This window comes from Anticarsia gemmatalis, chromosome 11 (assembly GCF_050436995.1).
Source record: "Anticarsia gemmatalis isolate Benzon Research Colony breed Stoneville strain chromosome 11, ilAntGemm2 primary, whole genome shotgun sequence".
NCBI lineage: Eukaryota > Metazoa > Arthropoda > Insecta > Lepidoptera > Erebidae > Anticarsia > Anticarsia gemmatalis.
Window position 1 is genome coordinate 9,365,883 of NC_134755.1, and position 23,479 is coordinate 9,389,361.

Here is a 23,479-nt window from a genome sequence, read left to right on the forward strand (position 1 = left end):
ATTATTGTATAGTTTTTATTTTAATCTGGATAGAGTCAACTTACCATGGCCTATTCCACGGAGGAAGGCTCGGCACGTGTAGAACAGTCCATGGAAAACAGTATTTATTTAATTTTTTTTGCACACAAAATAAGAACATTCATAACTCTAGTAAAATTAACTTAAATATAAGAAGAATAAAGTATCTCTTTAAAACATGTATTTGATTATCTATTATAATGCTTATTATAATTCATACAGTTGAATTAGATAGAATACCTATATTATAATTTGCTATGTCATATATTTAACTTTCCATTTCATTGACTAGGCTACAATATTTAGACGGAAACACGTATTTATTTTCTTTCAACAAATTAATCAAGATTAAATCCTATTGCTAACATCAAGATTGGATCGGAATATATTTTATAAATCTGTTTTAGTCATAAAATCACAATCATAACAATTTATTTTAACACAACTTTTTCAGTTCAAATTAATTTAATTAATTTTGGAATGTATAGCTATGTCTATCTAATTGAGAACGAATCGCAATAAAATTATAAACTATAATATAACATTAAATTATTAACAGAAATAATATAAATCTCCTCACTTAATGACTAAAAACTCAAATATTAATCTTATGCCACAGCTTTTACAGTATCGTCCCACAGGACTTGGACAAAGTTATAATTTATAAGTTGATAAGTTGCATGACCTGACTAACACATAGCCGTGCGGAAATTAATTAAAAAATGTGATAATTGGAAATGTAAAAACTGTGATTGGGTGCTAAACGACTAACAATTAATAGAAAAAGAAACTAGTGCCTACACAGTACCTTATTGTGAACAAACCTTAATTGAAGGAGGAAAAAAAATTGTAAAATGACTATGTAATGCAGTCGCTTCACTAAGTCCGCTTGTCCCTCACTAGCTAGCTGACTCGTGGCCTACCTCGTCTCTACTCTATCGTCTGCCTGCCTAGCTTCAACTAAGCGCAACTTGAGACCTACGCATTCAAAAAACTTTCGTAAGTACACACCATACTTTATTAAAATGTCAACACCATTGAATTTGCACCAGTCTGTAATAATTTTGAAAATTTTGTCTGTTTTTTCTAATCGTGTAAGCCGAATCGTTGGTGAGTATGATTGTTGGTGTTGAACAATTTTTGTTTAGTTATATGTATGGTTTATAATAAAAGTTCACCAAAAAAATATATGAAAAGAGCTGTAACAACAATGTATAAATTAGTAGTAACATTACGTAACAGTGCTCCCACACTGCAGATTCATACCTATTTTATTGTAGTCACATCTTTATTAGGTTTCATTACTTTTGTCACAGAATCAACAAAGTTAGTAGCATTATGATGTCATTATGTGGGGAGGTAAAGCCATTGTCTTTTAGATGACTGCTTATATAAATTTTTAATAAAAATGACAACCAAAAATGACTAGTTCAGTTTTTCACAAGGAACTAAACATCTAGTGAACTGAAGTATGGAAGCACATAGGAACAACAATAAGGCAAGGTACTCACAAGAGGACCGTAGTGGTTTAGAACCGGCGCTGGTTGGCGGTCTGTGGAGCGTTGCCCATGTTGTAGCCTCCGCCGCCGCTGTTGTTGCCACCGCCGTTACCGCCGCCGCTGCCGTAGCCGCCGCCGCCACCACCTGTATTGTCAACTAACACTTGGTTAGACATTTTCTAAGATTATTTAATTTAGTTATTAAACATCGAAAAATATTTTTATTACCAAATTACAAAAGGCAACATATTGTAGGCACTCAAACTATTGTGTAGTCCAGCCATATTTTATGTACAATAGATACAGCTGTCAAGGGTCATTGCCCCTGACTTATTATGGAAAATTTCAACAACAATCATGGGTCAATAACACTTTGACCCACTTATAAAACTTTTAACAAATGAATTATGATTTTCTGTTGCAAAAGGCAGTCTTGTTTAGCATTTAAATATTTTAGTAATAAATCAAAATCATATATTATATCAGCATAATAATAATGATAAATCAACAATGGTATTCTATTATAATAATTTATCTAAAATTTTAGTCTTCAAAGCCACTAAGATAACCAACCTGAGTTGTTATAAGGTTGTGTTCGCGTCGTATTGTAGTTGGGTCGCATTGGACCGCCGCCATAACCCTGCTGATATCCACTGCCGAAGTTATTTGATGACTGATTCCATCCACCTTGGTCCCCATACCCTTGGTTGCCCCAGTTGCCTCCAGAATTGTTGGAGTCCCATGGATTCTGGTTGCCCCATCCTCCTTGTCCATACCCCGAATTGTAGCCACCTCCATCTGAAAAATGCATATGATTTTCATATATTATGTCTAAGATTATAAAATTCAAACTGGATTGCTGACAGCTGGCCTTAATCTTATGTAAAATATTGACTATTGTTGTAAAGACATTGTTATTTCGGTCTCATTGTAAATAGTGTTGGCATTATTCCACTTTGTGACACATCATACTAGAATCATTTTCAAATGTACTTGTTATTTTACTAACTTGCCCTGCAGTTTAAAGTGATAACTCTACTTCCATAGTACTATTTACTTCCATACCATTACTTCCATAGTTCACTAGTAATATTTACAGAAATTAGTACATTAACAGAATTAAACTCTTTATGAGCACATTAAAACAGAATGAACATGTTTTGGATGTCTAGATTAATAACATACCAGAGTTACCCCAGTCTTGATTTTGCCTGTTTCCCCATCCGCCGCCGCCTCCGCCGCGACCGCCACCGCGCCTGCCGCCACCGCCGCCGCTGCCACCCCCGCCGCCGCCGCCACCCGCCATCTCAGACTTTGATAACGCCTTTTTAACATCTAGCCGATGACCTTTTACTTTGTGGTTGGGATGTACTGCAAGGAAAATACATATAAATATGTGTTACCAATCTTAATGAAGACTTCAAGAGTGATGACTGAATATTTGTTTTGAAATTGAAATGATAATGTTCATTCATATTTGTATTGAATGTCCTGTTTCTGTAGTTTGCAGTGTGACATAAGATTGGGAATTAGAATCTTGGCTAACATTGAAAACAAGCTGGTAGTTAAAAGTAAGCTAAGTATACTAATCTATAGAATACCAGTCAGTTATATTAGTAAAGAAGTGTAGATGAATGATCTAACTTACAACATATTCTATCCACTGGATCATAGTCATCAAACTCAACAAATCCAAAGCCTCTCTTCTTGCCAGTATCTTTCTCAGTCACTAAGCTCACTGATATAATATTACCATATGAGCTAAAATACTCTTTTAAGTCTTCCTCCTCTATTTCCTGTTTTAAACCTCCCACAAACAACTTCTTGACAGTTGCAGCAGCATCTGGCCGCTTTATCTCTTCCCTCGGTACAGCACGCTTTGGTTCCACAACCCTACAATAGATAGACAAAATATAACAACATTTTGCATAGTCAGAAAACCATTCAATGCGTATACAAAAAGGATTGTTAAATAATAACCTTCCATCAATTTTGTGTGGCCTGTTTTTCTGCGCATCGTCTACCATATGAGCCCGTGAATATGTGATAAAGCCAAACCCCCTTGACCTTTTTGTCTGAGGGTCCTTCATAACCACAACATCCACAATTTCCCCCCATTGCTCATAAAATTCTTTTAGTGAGGAATCATTAGTTCGGTAGTCCAGGCCTCCTATAAATAACTTTCGAAGATGCTCTGGCTCCTCCTGTAACAAAATAAATTAATGGGTTCATCAAATTGTAATTGCCTCTTAATATCAAAATTGATGAAAGAAGATATTACAATTTCTTATGTCTAGACTTCAAGCTATACAATATTACCAAAGAAGAATCTATGATTTATTTCTACTAAGACTCTTCTAAGTAAATGTTGTATCAATCTAGTAAGCTATGAAATTCATTCTAGATCTATTAGAAGTATACAGTCATGTATTTTACAATGGGTAGACTTTGAATGTTTATTAATAAGGCCATAACATCAAAGACATAATTATGGAAAATAGAAGTTCCACTTTGAAAAATATATTTGATATGATATGGACAACAGGAGAAAACTTGAGATCATTTCATGATTGATAATAGGTTTCTTAGCTTGCTTTATTTTTAATCAATTTCGGATTGGTAATTTTCTTTCAAGATTGTTTTATCGCTGCAGCATTACAAGCGAAAATTAATGTGATTAGTTACAACTCTATAAAAAAAGTAATACACTCGATAACGTGACGTATTCCGTGAAAGAAAATTTCGATTTGCCACGATGACGACTGTCAAGCCCCAATTGTAACTACATGCACATAAAAAAATATGATTAAATATACATTAAAATTTAAAACTATATAATTTAGTTAATATTACTGATATATATAGGTAATTTTGACTAAAGAATTGAAATAATTTGTCATTTACTTACATAGTCATCACCGCCTCCGCTAGGTTTCATATCTTCAGCCACAATTACGGATTTACAGATCAACTCTTATCAAAATAATTGTTAATTTTAGTAAATATAAACGAATAGCTTCGTATTGCTTGCCAATTCTATGTAATTCCAGAAATAATTAGGTACGGCAAAATACAAATTACAAAGCAATCAAACAAAAAAGTTTGACTAACTTGACAGCTTAGCAGAATTAATGGATGACTGGCTGAGTGCAAACTAATGTTGCGACATTTGAAATAATATTTTAGCCAGGGATACTTTAGCTTTTATGAAAATGTTTAACCCTATTTTTCTACGGTACGATCATAACTAAATATAAAATTTCCACATCAAATGTTAGTTAGGTACCTTACTCTTCCGAAACGGCTTTAACGATTTTAAACAAATTTTATTCAGTAAGTCTGAGAAGCGGCTAACATAGGGTTAGGTTTATTCACACTAAAAGTGTTTTTTTTATTTTTTTGGTGAAATTTTCGTTATTTTCTTTTTGTAATGTGGCATTAAAAATACTTACACAGAACACAAAATTACTCTTTCACCACCAATCCCTATTTTTGAATAGGTATTTTATTATAGTCTATATGGCAAAGCAACGTTTGCCGGGTCAGCTAGTGATAGTATGTATTACAATCGGAAAGATAAACACCGTGTCGAAAAGTCTATCGGACCAGAACCATAAAGTTTCATACTTTTAGCTTCCAAAAATGCCACATTTCGTTCACTTTCATCACCTATTTTACAACTTTTTAATAAATTACACAAAAACGCTCACAAAATGTATTGTATAACTTACTTATCAACATTTTATCTTTAAGTTTATAATGTGTTATGTACTACCTATATGTATCTTGTTTGTATGCACTCCGTATAGCGTACCTACCTATTAATTTGGCGGTAGGAATAAATGTTAAGTAATTATTATTACTTCCATGTAAGTAATCAAACAAAACCAATGTCAATAAAACTAAAATTTTTATTTGCAATAGATTTTTTACTTATAAAATTTTTATAATAATATTTTTGTGTTTGGGTGGCACCTGTCGTAAAGCTTTGCTTAAAAGATGATGAATATTAAATTTGGTTTTTCGTAGTCTTTAGTCTGTACGTTTTACTCAGTGTTCATTATTTATTAGAATTAGCAATAGCCCCGACCCTTGTACGTAGGTACGTGTTCATTTTGAATGACAAATGAAAGCAGAGTGCCCAACTGCTTACGTAGACTTTTTGTGATATGCTCTCGATCTAGCAGAATCTCATATTCAGTAGTAGCATTTTCAGAAAATACCTTGATTATTTTGATTCTAAAAACCCTTTTATTATAGTGGTTAATAACAATAAATGCTATTAGGTGCGTTTAAGTGAACTACATTTAATGTCTAAAAAGACAACGTTTCAAACTTGAAAACTTGTTTCAGAACTATGAATTTTGAGCTCGATATTTCCCTCCCATTTCCCTTTCCTCCTTTTTGGCGTGGCGTCGGTCGAGTACGGTCGTGCTGTCGTGATTGTGTTTCATTACCAATCTACACTTGCGTCCAAAAAGGTGAACCGCTACCGGTTCGTAATCGTTTAACTAAAGTTCAATAAACTCAGTAAAAATTGCTAACATGAGGCCGCAGCAAAATGGAGATGATGGTTTTGTAAGTACCTACCTACTTTTGCCTGTATACTTTATTTTTTTTTTTGTTTTATTTTGGTTTTCATTATATTTTTTGATGTACTTAATAATGAAGTGTTCCGCTAAGGGCTCTGTTTCGAAAAGTAGCTAGTGAATTATTGAGTTAATGTAAATATCGATTTTTATGCTACCGACGCTGTCGGTAGCGCGACGCCCTCCTCCGCCATTTTGTTGACGCCGTGCCCTACTTACAGGATGAACCCGAGGTGCACCGTAAAATATTCATTGGTGGCCTGAACTATAGGACTACAGATGAGTCTCTGAAGTCCCATTTTGAGAAATGGGGAGAAATTGTCGACGTTGTGGTCATGAAGGACCCCAAGACGAAGAGATCGCGTGGCTTTGGTTTTATCACCTACTCCAAGGCGCACATGGTTGATGATGCACAAAATAACAGACCACACCGCATCGATGGCCGGTTAGTTGTATTTCCTTACATTCATTATGATTAACACTGCAGTCCAGCTGTGTAAAAACTAGTACTTCGTTTTTATACCGTTTTATGCTGCGGAGACTGAACGACACTACTTGGTGAATGTCTCGTGGTTTTTGTACACATGGCATTTTCGGTGGAGTCAACATGTATATAACTACCTCCAACCTACTGCTAATTGAATGGAACTAAACACGTGTTATTTTTTACTTTGGCTAATATTGTTTCTTCCTTTCGACAGTGTTGTAGAGACAAAACGTGCTGTAGCGAGACAGGATATCAAAAATCCCGAGGCTGGCGCTACTGTTAAGAAATTATTCATTGGCGGCATTAAAGACGACCATGATGAAGAACAGCTAAGAGAGTACTTCTCTAGCTACGGCAATGTACAAAATGTCAGCATTGTCACAGACAAGGGCACCGGAAAGAAGCGTGGCTTTGGATTCGTAGAATTCGATGACTATGACCCAGTTGATAAAGTGTGCCGTGAGTATCTGTTATTTTTTGCTTATGAGTAGGTATGTTTCCCACAATTTTGCCCCAGAGCTGAACTTTAAGTGTCAAGATCTGGCTTCTCTGATTGTGGATATTAAACTATTGATTTAAGCTATACCTGACTTCAATAATAATGGAAGATCTGGTACGCAAGTCAACAAACATTTATGATTTGAATTATTTTGTTATTTTTACGTTTTAAGTTACATGCTGATAATAACTGGTTGTTTTTTTCTAGTGAATGGTCCCCACAAGATTAATGGCAAACAACTAGATGTCAAGAAAGCCCTTCCTAAGGATGGTCCTGAACAAAGGGGAGGAGGTAGACAAGGCCAAGGCAGGAATGACAACTGGGGCAATGGTGGTAAGTAGACATTTAATCTTTATACACATAGGAGCTGAACAAATTAAAGGTAGAATCTACGTTTTATTTAAATGGTTTCCAGGAGGGTATGGAAACAATCAGGGTGGGTGGAATAACTCCAATCCTTGGGATAACAACCAAGGAGGTTGGGGTGGTAACCAAGGAGGTGGTTATGGAGGAGGCAATGGCCGTGGAGGCTGGGGTAACCAAGATTTTGGTAATTATAACCAACAAGGCTACAGTGGTGGCCCAACTAGGAACCAACAATATGGTAACAACCGCGCCCAGCCCTACAACATGAACCAGGGTGGTGGCGGCGGCGGCGGCGGTGGCTACGGCAGCAACAACTATGGCGGTAGCCAGGGAGGTCGAGGAGGCCGATTCTAAACGTAAGTAAGATCTCAACATTGCCTTAATCACTTCTAACTTCACACAAGAATTCATGAACTTAGTAACATTCCCACTACCACCATTAGGAAGTTGTGTGGATTTCTCTTGGTTCAGGTTATTGTGAGCACTACATAGCATTAATTAAGCATAGGACATGATAGTCTCAGACTAGTAATCACAATACTGCTGTTAGTTCCAGTGATTAATGCTATGAAGGTAGCCTATATTTGATAGTGTTTTTTACTTGTATGTCTGATCAAAGGTTTTTTCAATCTCTAGGTTTCGTGCTAAGTACACTAGTAAAGCAGTGTTAACCGTGCTAGTGTAGGCAGTACGCTCCGGAGCACTAGTTACACACCTCATGGTCCACCCGCGAGACCACCTAGGAGAAGGCGTCAGGAAACCTATAATTGTAGCCGGAGCTCTTGACTCTTTATCTTTTAGAAGATTATGATTAGAATATTTTTAATATGTGTACTGAATTGTAAGATGGTCTTCTATTTATTGTAGTACTTAGGTACTTATTCGTGACATACTTTTAAGGATATAGCTATGTAAAAATGAGAATTAGTTACTTTTTTTTACGACTTAAGTACAATTTTAGGATAATTCTGTAAGAATCCCTCATATAGACGCTAGGTGAACGAGATCAGAGTTTAGTTGACATAGATTTTGAAGTTTAAATCATAATTATTTTTATTTCCTGACCTTACTCAGTATTAAGTTCTCAAATAGCTGTTATATGAAAAATTAGGTATAGAATTATGAACTTTTAGGTTATTATAATGTATAAATAAACTTAATACAAAACAGTAGGTTTGTTTCCTTAGAATTATCTGTAAATATTCCTTTTATTTTTTTTTATTGCCAGCTACTACATGAAATCGATGTAGATACTGTATAATGAGATGACTCCTCACTATACTGTTACTGCTGGCGCATTTATTTTAGGTAAAGCTGTAGTTAAGATTTATTTGTAATAAAATATTTGTGACCTTTTAGTTCTTTTATATATTGTTCTTATGATCCCTATAAAATTATTATTAGTACCGTATATTTGTATCTACGCGTAATGTGAAAGGAATTTTGTTCCAATCGAGTTTGGCCAAATATCGCTGCCAAAATAGCCGTTATGTTTGGGCCTATCTTGCTCTGGTGTAGCGGTTTTTTATAAACCGTTATGTGAAAACGGTACAAGTTGTAAGTAAAAGGTGACGTCACCCTTCATTGTAATGACAAGTGATAGAAAATGGTAATGAGGATTCATCAGAACAGGACAAGATGTCTATACTGTTATGTATAATTGACTAGAAGTAGGTAACTAGTATACGTCAGTAGAGAGCTAACTCGTAATCATTGTAGTTGACAATGGTGAGTTGGAAAATTTTTTCAAAGAATTCCGATACTCGCTGACCTATCTGGGTACCAGCCTTATCATAATAATATGTACCGTCACCTACGGTTTCGAAAAGTTGTAACTATCTTTAAATTCTGAAATATATTTTATACCTATATATAAAGAGCTTCTGTTTTTAGGTAGGTATACAGTATTTTCTAGAAGAAATATGTAGGATTAAGATAGACTTGTTTATGTATTATAGGGTATAGGTGTGGAAATAGTCTATTATTCTATCAAAAAAAATACAGAGGATCAAGACCAGTTACAGGGGAACGTAGTACGGACGAAACATAACAATCGCCTCATAATTATTGTTGGCATCTATCAAACAAACAAATTATCTTTGACGCATAATACAGATAGCTTCTTTTTGGGGTTGATGACACGTTGCTGTATACGCACGAGGTTATCGGATCGTATCGCGCGCTAAAATGACGATATTAGCAGGCATGTAATAATATCCACATTATCTTGGTCGTCTACTTATTTGTGTATGTAGAATTTAGAAGGTAATAGTACTTCAAGCAGCGGGTTATATAGATCGTCAAGGTACCTTTATAGTTATATACTTCCGATATGATTTTTATTATTACATGAATTCATTTCTGTTCATGGTACCTACCTATGTTACTACTCTACTTCAAGAAACTTCTATCCACCGACCGAAATCACAACATTCTATCATTTTACCCAATTCATTCATCATTTCCTACACTTGTTTTTTTAATTTTTATTTTATTTTCTTTGATTTTTCGAGACTGTCCAAACCTGTTTTCATTTCTAATCATTTAATTTTATTTCCATGATGAACTTCTGGGGAATCCCAGGGGCCGAAACAGGTCAGTAAAGTCAGTAAAAGTCAGTATTTTTGGACCTGGTCAGTAAAAGTCAGTATTTTCGTAAATCGGTCAGTATAGTCAGTATTTTTCCAAACTCAACGATTTTTTTTTTGTTTTCCTCTGCTGTTGGCCAATCTTACATTCTCGATTTGCCCAGTAATTATATCAGAGGGTTGCTATGGATGCTCGATATTATGTGGATGATCTACGTAACATACAACGTGTCCCAAAACTCAACGTCAGAACAAAAACCTGAGCTAGGCCGTTGTGTTGGCTCTCAAAAAATAATTTTAAAAAATCTATCTCGTGTAGTTTAAAAATGACAACCATTTTTGTGAAATTGCCACCCTCTGATGAGTTTAGTCTACTGTGGCAACAAATGACTTCTTTTCTAGTTCTTTTTTTATGTGGAGTATTCTTAAGTAACGCTCCTACAAAATTCAATTCATTATTTGCACATTGGTGTTTGCAAAACTTTCCCAAAATTTTATGACGAACTAATAATACGTTAAATTTAACGACTATCTTAAGATTTTTTTATTTTCTCATCGTCTATGAAATAATTTAGTAAGTGGTATACCATTTTCGAAAGCCCATTAAATGCGCCAACTTTTGGAGGTACATGCCGAAAAAGCGTAGTACAATAATTTTTCAGGGCAGACTGTCAAAGTTGAGTGATGAAATTATTTTCACGGCATAGTTCGCCATAAAAGGGATATTTTTTGATATTCCAATGAAGTTGTGTGCAAATAATGAATTGAATTTTGTAGGAGCGTTACTTAAGAATACTCCACATAAAAAAAGAACTAGAAAAGAAGTCATTTGATGCCACAGTAGACTTAACTCATCAGAGGGTGGCAATTTTACAAAAATGGTTGTCATTTTTAAACTACACGGGATAGATTTTTTTAAATTATTTTTTGAGAGCCAACACAACTCGGCCTAGCTCAGGTTTTCGTTTTGACGTTGAGTTTTGGGACACGTTGTATACATGTATTGAAGAATAGCAAATTAAAATGTACTATTTTTTTGAAATCAATATTTTTGAAGTGAAAATTCTTAAGCGCCGTTGCGCACTTTTTTCGGAATTGGTTTTTTGGAACTTCTAAACTCGCGTCAGGACAAGTGACCTGATCAAAGATTCGTAAGACCTGATTGAAAATTCGTAAGACCTGATTGAAAGTTCGTAAGATCTGATTGAAAATTCTTAAGACTTGATTGAAAATTCTTTAGACTTGATTGAAAATTCTTAAGACTTGATTGAAAATTCTTAAGACTTGATTGAAAATTCGTAAGACCTGATTGAAAATTCGTAAGACCTGATTGAAAATTCGTAAGACCTGATTGAAAATTCGTAAGACCTGATTGAAAATTCTTAAGACCTGATTTAAAACGTTACTAACAAAGCGTTTTAACACAATAAAAAGGCGGTGCTGGTTGACTATGGGGATGGTGGAGACCAATAACCGAAAAAAGGCTTTTTTACCGACTTCAAAAAAGGATTTTGACTTCTCAATTCGACTGTATTTTTTTTTATTTCACACCATTCAAAAAACGGTTAAGAAATAGTCAGTATTTAGTCAGTATTTTTGAATTTTTGGTCAGTAAAATCAGTATTTTCGACCTTGGAACTTGTTTCGGCCCCTGGAATCCTGGTCTTAACGATCTGCGAAGTAATTCATCTACAGGTAAGTTGTTTGAATAAACATGAAGTTTTATCCCTATCAGTGCATTAACAGTATTCTATCGTATTATTTATTTTGAAAATAAACATTTTCATTAAATATGTTGGCCTTTTATTTATAAAAAGAACCTGCTAATTTTTTGTCAGCTGCTGCGTTAGAAACAAAAGTAGGGACCTACCTACCTAGTTCTTACATGGCTGTGTTGGGACCCTACGTTTTTAGTGACAAAAGTAGGTACCTAAAAGTTTAACAAACCTATAACTAAGCCTCCGCTGTTTGTCTTGTTCCCGCGTGCGTCCGTAGGTACGTACATCTGCAGGCTATCTCTTAACCGTTATAGCTAGACTTCGTCCGCGTGGAAACCCTTCCCGTGTAAATCCCGATACCTCGGGAACTCTGGGATAAAATGGAGCCTATGTGTTATTTTCTTCAGGTCTTCAGCTACTTAAGTACCAAATTTCATCGTAATCGGTTCAGTAGTATTTGCGTGAAAGAGAAACACATCCATACATACGTACATTCTCTCACAAATTCGTATTTATAATATCAGTAGGATTACGTGTTTCATTCGAAAGTACATACGGTATAATATTAATAGGAAAAATAATGTTGAGGAGGGTTCCCATACAATAAACGTGTGTTTTTCGTAAACTTTTTTGTTGGTTTCATATTTTTTTGATTTAAATGGTACGGTACCCTTCGTACGCGAGTCCCGACTCTCACTCACTTCTGCCTTCCTGCGGACTAAGTTTTGCCATCGAATATACGAGTACGGAAGAACGCTGATCCGTTCCTACGGTTGTTATTCAGGATATATTAGACGCATTAGCAGACTAAAGTTTTTCAATAGGGTAATACATACCTAGTTTTGCCTTTTTTAAGAGTAGTTTCTGCTAACGTCTGGAGGTCAGTGACTCATGAAAAGTCGTTGACCCCTGCGGGCTGTCTGGCCGCACCCCTATAATTTTATTATGCCCTTACCCTTTTTTCGAACGTCGCGAAGAATAGGATTGCATTAAAAGATCGATGTAAAAAAGATAACATTTATGTAGGTATCTATATACCTACGTAAAAGCAATTATTGGAATGAGTACCTACACATTTTATTGTTTGATGTTTCGGTGCGGTGTGTGTAGTACAGGCATGTAGGAGGTACCTGTCAGCTTTTTTTAGGGGTAAGTAGGTAGGTACTTAAATCATTTCCAACATAGCTGGACGAAAGCATAAATGTTGAATCGTTGTGATACATATTGTTTAGTACGTGTGCGTATGCCCAGCGGAGAAATGTGAAAAATCGTAATTTGAGTTACCGGTAAAATGCCGTATTGCTGCAGGATTAATTTATTGGTTATATGCGCTGGGTCTACAAGCATTACGATTTAAGAATTTATATAATAATTTTGGTAGGTACCTAAGATTTAGAACAGCATTGCAGAACGGCCTTCGATGTTGCCTATTAATCAAAAGTTGATACAATTGACAGAGACAGCTGATACAATTAAATTATGCGTGACTAGTAATTTGTTATACAGCCATACGCGGGCTAGCGTACAGTTGAGTATCACTTCTTTATCAAGTGGAGTTGGAATTTGCAAGTTTTTTTCATTAGATTTTGACACATCGATGAAATTTGTTATAGATGACTGATCAATGCTTAGATGGACAACAAGTAGGTATACTTGTAGACAACGTTGTTATTAAGGACTGAGATCTATAACATGTTGCAGGGTGGATAAGAGGCCTAATAAAATATAGCCAGGAACCTATTTTGTCGAACGTACTAAACTCGCATTTAAGTGGTACCTAGCCAAGTATGGCATTCACCATATTTTTATCTGAGTCGCGCCTGTCAAATATTTAATAGCAAAGCATTTACTTGCTATAAATTTCTTACAAGTAAAAGGCACTAGTCTAAAATGACGTATTTTTTAAATTTCCCAGTATTCTTGGGATGGCTGTTTATGTTCCGTAGTTTTTGGTTGTTGTTTGCACAACAAAACTCAGGAGTGTATTTTCACCTACCTTTTACCTATTTAAATCTATAAAGCCTACAAAGTGTTATAAACTTACCTTTTTTCAAATATACCTACCTAATAGTGTACCTATATACAAAGTAGGTACATTAATCTATACTAATATTATAAAGCTGAAGAGTTTGTTTGTTTGTTTGTTTGAACGCGCTAATCTCAGGAACTACTGGTCCGATTTGAAAAATTCTTTCAGTGTTAGATGGAACATTTATCGAGGAAGGCTTTAGGCTATATAACATCACGCTACGGCCATTAGGAGCGGAGTAGCAACGAAAAATGTTACAAAAACGGGGATTTTTTTTTTCTCTCTTTCTTATGTGACGCAAGCGAAGTTGCGCGGGTCATCTAGTTATTCATAGAATTCTATTAATCTTAACATGCTAATGAGTCTAAGTGAGTTACAATATCCTATTGTATTGTCGATTCTTATAATAAAAGTAACAATGTAACGAATTAATGAATATTTCTAAATCTCTTCAGACAGGTTAGTGATAGTAGGTACCTACCTACCTAAATAGTTAAATATAAAACAACATGATATAAAGATGCATCATAATAATGTATACAGTTTCATAGTAGGTACATACTTGTCTTTTTATATATTACATTAATTTATACTTATGTCAGCTGATTCTCAAAACATCCAAACAAAGTAGGGAGTCACATTCACACCTTCAATAAAGGTAGATTTGAAGTAAAAACACTAGCCCACTATTTATGCGATCTAACCACAATCCTATAAACTACTGTACAGACCTACTTATGTATGTAAATAAGTTGATACACCAATTTACAACATACACCACAAAGTAAAAGGCAAGATGAAGATAGCTGCTTTAATTAAACGAACGTGAATATCAGGGATCTCATACAGTCAAATTGTAGCTTGCACGATATTGAAAGTTCACGACGTCCCGTCTCAGCTCCAAGTTTAAGTCGACGTCACGATTACGTCGGTGGTAGGCCTGCGCAAGCGCGTCGATCGTAGTACGGAAACGACGCCACTGTTGATTTCACTTTCATTTTTATCAGTGTGGAAAATCCAACGTTATCCGCCGTTGATTCCCACAGATGTTACGTTTTTATTTTATTGTCTGTTGCACGTTTTTGTAGCTTTTACTTGCGGAATTCAGGTAGTACATAGCGGCTGCGCGATCATTCAATTAAGGAAAACGCGATATTTTTTGAAAAATTCCCAATGTTAGAACTAAGTCTTTTTCGGTTAGGTAAAATGGCCTAGAAAGATTTCGTGGCTAAAAGTCTTCTTACCTCTGAAAAACTTATTATCCATATAAAATGTTCAGAGTTTCAGACATATGGTCTGAACATTTTATATAGATATCTGCCTGGTAAGTAGGATATATGTAGTTTATCAGCAATTCAAAATATATAAATATAGGTATAGAATTGTCTAAATCAGATGTCCATCTACTTAAAAGGATTTTTTTGTAGTTATCTATGTAGGTACTTGGCAGAATTTATTATTGTAGGTACAAGATCCATTTTAATATTTTAATGCAAGGGAATGAAACAGCATACCTGGTTCTTTGTAAATAAAAGAGTTAAATGCACGTGCGATGTAGTATGGATGCATTGTAGCGAGGGCGCTAGTGGGGGCTGATTCTCAGCAATAGGTTTTTGGCGTGGAGAGAAAGTACGCTTGGTGGTGGCCGAAGACCCCTGCTCGACGGCACTCGGTGGAATCCGCGCGGCCGCGGCCGACACTCGGCCGGCGTTTCATGGGCGGTCCGTTTGCGAAATAATGCCTTTGAATCGCTGACGCCGAATTTGCCAGTGAACGCGCTGAGCGCGGAGATGCCGCGCAAATAAATAGCGGTGCGCAACATTGATAACGTCACGCTCTCGAACCAGGATACCCAAAATGTGCCAATGGAGTATTGTGACCATAATATACGTGATCCTTGTACTGAATACGTCTGCCAGGGAGATCAGTTCACCGGATGCTGCTGTTCATGACAACCATGTAAGTACGAGGTTTAACAATGTACGGCTAGGTTAATCGTAGCGCTATCGGTCATAGATGCATGTGCTCCGGTGCAATGACTTGCATGCACTTTTACTTTCATCAGGCGTCTTGTCTTATTGCATTTGTTGCTCGCGGCGGGTAGCGCTTAGGTAAATCGATTGTTTGTTTACCAATGCTTTTGTTCAAAGACTACCGTTAACATTTGTTAAAAAGAATCATAGCGTAATGATGTTTCCATGGTTAACTACGTCATAATCATAATCCATACTGAACTGACTTATTAACGCTGCGTGCTAATGTTGAAAATATCAGGCTTGATTCATACTCAACTGTTTTTTTATTTAGATTTACTTGTTTCACACTAAAATTTGACAGTTTTTCGTGTTGAATTTACTTACGACATTACTCAAAGTCTCAAACTGCCAACTTGATAATGTTATTACAGCTCTGTTTTGAGATGCTTCCTACACAGTTGAATGTCCCTTGCAGGGAAAGTGAGACAAGATTCACTTTAAGAAAATTCATAAACAGGATGTTGGAACGTTTTCCTCATACTTAGTTTTCTAAAACCAGTCCATGCTACTCGCAGTCTTACTTCCTGAACACCTCGAGTACATTGACGTGTTCAGCGTTTCTAGTACATAGGTAGGCAGCACTACCTGATCATATTTTACACATAAAATATAACTTAAGATCATGCTGCGGTCTTAACCAGATCATATAATTTGTTTTGTTAAAGTTACCAAAAAATAATATGAAACTTCAAAACATTAAACAACTCTTTCTGATACTTAATGAAATCAGTCTTAAAAATCAAGTCGACTAAAGAAAGACAAAAGACTGTGTCAGTTAAAAGAACAATCAAAATATTTCATTATATCAACATAAAGATAATTATTACCTGAAGTAGTTTGGTTAATTTGTTCTTCAGCTTAGCTATATAACTTAAGAAAATACCACAATATGCACCTAAAGGAGACAGTAGGGACGATGAGGAAAAGATCTGGGAGGCATTTGACCAGCAGTGAGATAATACGTAGTTACAAGTGAATTGGAAGCATTATATCTACGACTAGCTGACCCGCGCAACTTCGCTTGCGTCACGTTCACGTTGAAATTTTTCCCCGTTTTTGTAACATTTTTTACTCGTACTCTGCTCCTATTGGTCGTAGCGTGATGATATATAGCCTATAACCTTCCTCGATAAATGGGCTATCTAACACTGAAATAATTTTTCAAATCGGATCAGTAGTTCCTGAGATTAGCGCGTTCAAACAAACAAACAAACAAACAAACAATCAAACAAACAAACAAACTCTTCAGCTTTATAATATTAGTATAGATAAGTAAAGTGGTTTAATAGACACAATCATAAAATTACCATAATCTGTTGCATCAATGAGATACATTACTCGTCTAATATCATAATCAATTTGTACGCATTTATCATTCAATTGGTTTTCATTGCCATCATCATGACACGAACGTTTTCAAATTTTCAAAGCCTTACCTTAGATAAGCTGTGGTGTGCATCTTTTTCAAGAATAGATAAGTCCATTCTCAATGATGCACCTATATACGTATAGGAGATTTCGATTGGAAAATAATTGACAACAATAATTAAAATTAAATAATTGACAGCTGTAACAAAAACAGGAGGATATTTAGACCACTATTTGCAAAAGTAGTTCTTGAGAATTAGTCTTTTAGCGTGTACCTTGACTGCTCTCAAATTGTAGTACTAATAATTAAGGTGATTAGAAAACTAATTTATTAATTTCAGAGAATCACGCTACTGAAATATCTTACGACAATGATCAATTGTTAAAGCGAAAAGCGAATTTTCTTTTAGACGTATTCAGAAAATGCTAAAGAAAATTCTAAAGTTACGCGTCGCTGCAACCTTTGCTACTAATAAGGGATCTTACAGGCCATATATATGTATACAATCCTCAGCTGCAGTTAATATATTGCAAAGACGAAGATAAAGGGTAAACGAGAGTAATGATTTAATGTATAATGATACATTAAATTATGTATTAGACAAGTGTTTAATTCATCATCGTTTGCCAAGTTTCCGGAAAGCGTTATACAGAAATGGGCCAGGCCAGTTGTCTTTATTATCCATCTACATATAGCTTCATTTATTAACCACGAAGATATTTATAAACAAGATTATGTTTTTAATTTATAACATGAACTAAATACATTAATGAACATGAATAATATGAATATTTTATAATCGACATGCTTATTCAACAACTTTTAAGCTAAAGTAAAGTAGGTAATATCCTTATGCGATAAATCACGTAAAAACAAGGTATTTATATGTAAAGGAGACAGTAAATATAAGATAAGATTTAGAAGCAGATTCATTTAGACTAGAAGTACCTATCTAGCGCACGGAAAAGTACAGGACGTTGCCGTGCAGATATATTTGAAAAAACTTAATATCAGATGCTGCGGAAATGTTCTACTTTCCCCGATTACGTCTCAGTAGCCATTATTATATAAGTAACGTGTAATTTTCGTGTTGGAGCTTCCGTTTTACATTAAAATTATCAGAAAATTGGACTAAATACATTAATCACACTAAAATTGCCTTTGTAACACCAAGAGACGGCAATAATACGAAGGAATACATAATTATTTTTGCGATGACAGGAACTGTACCAATAGTGAAACCGTGTGAATTTTACATTATTAGAGCAATGACTGTCACATTAGGCTTTTTTGTAAGGGAGGAAAGAGTAACCATTGTGGAATTTAGGCTTTCTTTAACACGACCTCCACACATAATACTGGCTGTTAGGCAGTAGATTTAAGTTCAATGGTGTCAGTCCAGACCAAATGCCTAAATCTTTTGGACAACCGTGTGCCTAACACACTTTATTCTAGACTAGCCTGACAGATATTAGTTTTAAAAAGATATAGGCAAACAGGTTTTTTTGTGGTGTTTACATATCAAATTTTTTATGTTCCCTAAGTTTAATCTGGTTGAAATATTATGATGATAATGAAAAATAAAACCAACTATGTTTAGCTGCAGGTAATTATGAACGACAAAAATTAAGTAGGTAGGTAGGTACATTACAAAATGAAAAGTTACAGCAAATTAGTAAGAAATACTTACTGCAACTTATTCGTCAGTGCTTTTGTAAGAGGTAAAACCCAATTTTTTAAGCAACTTTTAAAGCTTCCAAGACTGTAGACTGATTGCGTTAATTTCTTCAAGTCTTTATGATTAAGAAATTCTAATGAGTCAGATATGACATGTAATAAATCAAGCGTGCGATCAATATAACATTATGCATACCTTCCTATATTCACAGAAACATTGACATTCGTTGATTTATTTATTTCGTTATGTTAGATTCTGTCTGATAATAATATGTTAAAGAATTGAGCATTTGAATAACCAAAAGCGTAATTCTGTGTTTTTTGCAAACAAATGTGTAGTATGAGTTCAATAAAAACGATAGGCACCTCTTGGTGTAGTATATTGGAATTAAGGTGTTATGCCTGCCGACAAAATCTATACTTAGAGAATCATTTTAATATCTAGGTAGGTACTAAATCATTACAAATTTAATTCAAGTTAAGATCCTTCACTCTGGTTGCGTATTACTGTCATAACTTTATATTATTATCATATTATGCAAACAGTTATTGCCTATTGTTACAACGTTCATAATGTTCGTTATGTGTTATAAGGTAAAATAATATTTTATTGAACAATCAACTTTCGCTCAAATAGTACCGATAATTGGTCGTAGATAAGCAGAAAGGATCCAATCCACATTTTGACTTTTCTCTGGATCTTTTCTTTGTACTCTCCTGAGGGTACATTTTGACACTCTTGATACTGTGGGTTGAGTCGAGGTAGTAGGAAAAAAAGTTTTCATGTACATTTTAAAAATAGGGATTTCACTACTTTATATATTTGACCCACAGGAGAATGATTGCATACTTAACTCCATTGTGGTCAAAGTGTGGATTGAGTCCTTTCTGCTTAACTACGTCCAATTTTGCATAATATTTCCTCTACATAACTGTTTTGTACATAACATAAGTACATATCATTTACTATTATACTTGCATTATACTTCCGATAGTTAGGTTATTCGTTTTAACATTTCATATAACATTATTATGTAGGTACCTACCTACTTTAGTTATTTAACTAACTACATAATGATCAACTTAAATCAAAATAACATTTTGTTTTAAATAGATTTCTCTATAGATATAACAGCTTATTGAGCTGACAAATTAAAGCACTAACCCCCGGTTTCTGAGTTCAATTAGCGGTAGTTTATCTATGCAATAGCGAATACTCATATAAAAAAACGGTATTGAATAGATAAACTACTTCTATATGTCCTCAGAAACCGGGCATTAAACAATACGAATATCTAAGAAAACAACAAACTTACAACATGAAGTTGTATTTATAAATAGCTTATCGTAATTTAGAATATCTGATCCAAAAGCGAACAGATAATACCATTTCTATTTCCCTTATTTACAGCCGATTATAAATCCAGTTGGAAATATATCGCCCAGCTTTACTTTCTTACGTTTGATAAACGACTACGGATAACAAAATCGAGAGCACTGCAACAATTACCTCGTGAAAGGCACCGCAATCATACTTTGGAAAGTAGTTTACTTGCTGACCTTACGAATTTACAGATATAATACACAATAAAAGCGAATCAAGTGAAAATGGAGGTGATCAACCGTGAATCACTCTGTGACGCGATGACAATCAAAAGCGTGCCTTTAAATGTTTTGGTGACATGCTTAACAGAGCGATTACTAACTTTCGATACTATCTACCGTGTTTGTCATAGTTGCTAGTACTTGCTAGTATTTGTTGTAGCATGAAAGAAAAAACGTTTACCTCCAAAATTTGTTTTTAATACCTAAATTAGAAGTCATCATCGTCTAGCTGAGGGGTTCCCAACCTTTTCTTAGTCCGGGGCCATTTTTATATTATTCTTGTTAGCAGGGACCATTATGTTAGTATATTAAAGGTATAGTGTATTAATCATCCTGAAAATTTCAAATTTTAAAGTCACTCGCGGACCACATTTTGATTTCGCGGACCACCAGTTGGGAACCACCGGTCTAGCTAATTGAACTAAGTACCTATATTACCTAAATTCAATATTAAGAGCGAAATTGGTGTTGGTCAATGCCTCTTCTATCTGCCAAAAATGCGGTTGCGGTTGTGACTTTGTAGCCACGAACGAAGACATTTCTTCGCTAGAGGTATCTCTTTATTTGACGCCACCTGAAGCATCTGCAATAGATGGATATGGACACATCTTGATGCTGTGTATCAAAAAGTGCTAAAGTTAATAAGTTTGTTTTTAAAAAAATCTCTGACTAAAAAACTTTTGAGCTTAGAACTCTGTAGAATTGGTGCTCTTATGTGCTTACTCTCAAATGTTTTGAAAACACTTAACAATACATCGACTTACTTTTACAAGTGAAAATATCTCGGTGTACAATTATGAATGAAATACGTACTTACGTTATTATCATCCACTTGTATGTCAAGTGGAGGAAATAGATCGTTAACGTTGTTAGCAACGAGTACATAGTTAGGTTTCCTTTCAACGCTCGCTGCGTGGCTTTTGTTATCAAACTGTCATTGTTGAACGTTTTCAAGAGCAGGCTTGCTTATTCATAATAGCTGAATGACTCCGTTCATAGGCTTTGTTGATGCTCTCGGGCTTAAATCAGCCGAGGTTGCCTTCAAGAAGTTTCGGGAAATTGACTTTTATTCGTTTAGGTAGTGAAAATGCAAGGAATTTTAAGACATCGAATATATATTTTATGAAAAATGTATTGTTTTAGCGTTTTCCGATCTTCTATTAAACCTTAAAATGTCTTATTGTCAATCTAAAACCTCTTTTCCTAAAGAATCATCGATGTAGTTCATATTATAGAAGTTTAAAAAAATATAAAATTTAGTAAAACAATTAGCGGCACTCTACGTTTCTTAGCTGAAACCTTCCATGTTCAAGTGCCTTCTCGAACTAAGACACGTCGTAACTTAATTGGGCGTGTTATTAAGCAACGTGTTATTGTCACAGTTCCAATATCCCTCGACCCTGGGCACCTTGAACTTCAGACTCACCAAGTATACTCGTAATCTCAGTCATGGTCACCTGCCATTACTTGCGACATCTCATTCTATTCAATTTAAAGCGGGTCACGGTACTTTCAGGCACAAATGTAGAATATGATTTCTAGGTTTCATATCGAATAAGCCTTGACCAATTAATCAAAGAAACATTTTTTATGAAAGCTATGTTTCTGATATAATCACGATTTATATGACTGATAAAAGAAATAAATCAAAGGCTTTGGGTTATAATTAGTGTCTTGATTCTGCTTATTAATTATTTTTTGTACGTTGCGTGAAATAAATATCTAGTTCCTTAATTGTTTTTAAAACTAGGTAAATAAGAATCATTTAATTGTTATGTTTACGATATATTTATATAGCCGAGCAAGCGTGGTGGACCCAAATAGTCAATGCCTAAATCCTCTCTTTATAAGACAAGAACATGGTTTAACTGTGTCACAAAAATATAATTACTGTTGGATTAAGAATTAAGATTAGTTAATTACAATTTTCACATCTAACATTGTGAAATTCTGCCTTGTGATGTCCGTCGAGGACATTGTCCCCTTCAAGTCTTCACAGCAATGAGTCACCCACATCATAGCTTGATCGATACCCATTATGAAACAGACTCAATACAATTATTATCTAACTTCCTACATGACATAGATGACCTTATAAGCGGCGTACACATGGCACATCGCCAACCTTAGCCTCATAAGCAACAGTTACGTCACAATATACTGTTAGCTAACAGTGTGGACAAGTCTTACGTCATTGTGATTATATGAGTAGGTCACACAAGGGAAAGTACGTAACTATCATTGCGCATTCGTCTGTCAACCACTCGAATGACATTCGTACATACCGGCTCCCGACTACCCTGTATGGTATTGACCACTGACACACTTCAACTCAACACTTATGGCCGGGGAATCCCAATTCGGTGTTGCAACTATAAAAGGAATTAAATGTTACCATTTTTAAAAGCATATCCGTTAGAGATTTGATTTTCGTTTCTTAATAACCACCGTAATGGGATAATAATTTGATTTTGATTTCGTTTTACCAAATATGATTAATACAATTAATCAATCAATCAAACATTTTACATTCACGAGTACTAATGGCTTCTTAACATTACAAATTACCCGTCACGCCGTGAGATGAGAAAGTGAAGTGAAGCTGAAATCAAAATGGAAAAAAAGGATAATAACATACCGGAACAGTGCTGTTAAGATTGTGAAAGCAACATTGACATTAGTTGCCAATTAACATCGAGATTGCGCAACCATGGCGTGCTCGCGCCGCGAAAGTAAACCGCGTTGCCAACGCTAAAATGGTAAACAAAACTTACATAAGTGCATTTCCGACGGAACCATCATTTTTGTATGCTCATGATGTAATAAAACATAAAAGTTAACATGCCAATTTGCATGCGGCGTTTAAGTAATTTAGCACGATTACCTACTTCCGATTGAGACACGCAAATTGTCCGGCTACATAAAACTTGTTATGACATACCCGAATAGCACATACGACTATGTATTAGCATGATTATGGGTGTAATTGTGTTTGCATT

General features: G+C 35.1%; 3 protein-coding genes across 4 annotated transcripts in view; 2 read left to right on the plus strand and 1 right to left on the minus strand.

Annotated features, from left to right (window-relative positions):
* Positions 1-4,658, minus strand: LOC142976459 (heterogeneous nuclear ribonucleoprotein A1, A2/B1 homolog). Of its 2 annotated transcripts, none has more exons than XM_076119837.1 (7): positions 4,426-4,658; positions 3,498-3,721; positions 3,166-3,410; positions 2,703-2,888; positions 2,091-2,315; positions 1,530-1,662; positions 1-996 (listed from the first exon to the last, which is right to left on the minus strand). In XM_076119837.1, the coding sequence occupies exons 1-6, from the start codon at positions 4,453-4,455 to the stop codon at positions 1,547-1,549; spliced, it is 1,026 nt and encodes a 341-aa protein (XP_075975952.1). In that variant the 5' UTR covers positions 4,456-4,658; the 3' UTR covers positions 1-996; positions 1,530-1,546. The 2 variants fall into 2 exon arrangements, with proteins under 2 accessions (XP_075975952.1, XP_075975951.1); XM_076119836.1 differs by having other exon boundaries at positions 1,530-1,674; positions 4,426-4,657.
* Positions 4,659-5,901: 1,243 nt separating this feature from the next.
* Positions 5,902-8,816, plus strand: LOC142976794 (heterogeneous nuclear ribonucleoprotein A1-like). The gene is made up of 6 exons (XM_076120363.1): positions 5,902-6,095; positions 6,328-6,551; positions 6,808-7,052; positions 7,300-7,425; positions 7,508-7,814; positions 8,095-8,816. Exons 1-5 carry the CDS (start codon positions 6,063-6,065, stop codon positions 7,810-7,812), a joined length of 933 nt encoding a protein of 310 aa, XP_075976478.1. The 5' UTR covers positions 5,902-6,062; the 3' UTR covers positions 7,813-7,814; positions 8,095-8,816.
* Positions 8,817-15,428: 6,612 nt separating this feature from the next.
* LOC142976816 (transmembrane protease serine 9-like) overlaps positions 15,429-23,479 on the plus strand; it is a 33,600-nt gene continuing 25,549 nt past the window's right edge. Inside the window, exon 1 of the mRNA XM_076120384.1 lies at positions 15,429-15,752. Coding sequence (XP_075976499.1) covers positions 15,651-15,752 — 102 coding nt within the window. The 5' untranslated portion in view covers positions 15,429-15,650. The remainder of the gene's footprint in view (positions 15,753-23,479) is intronic.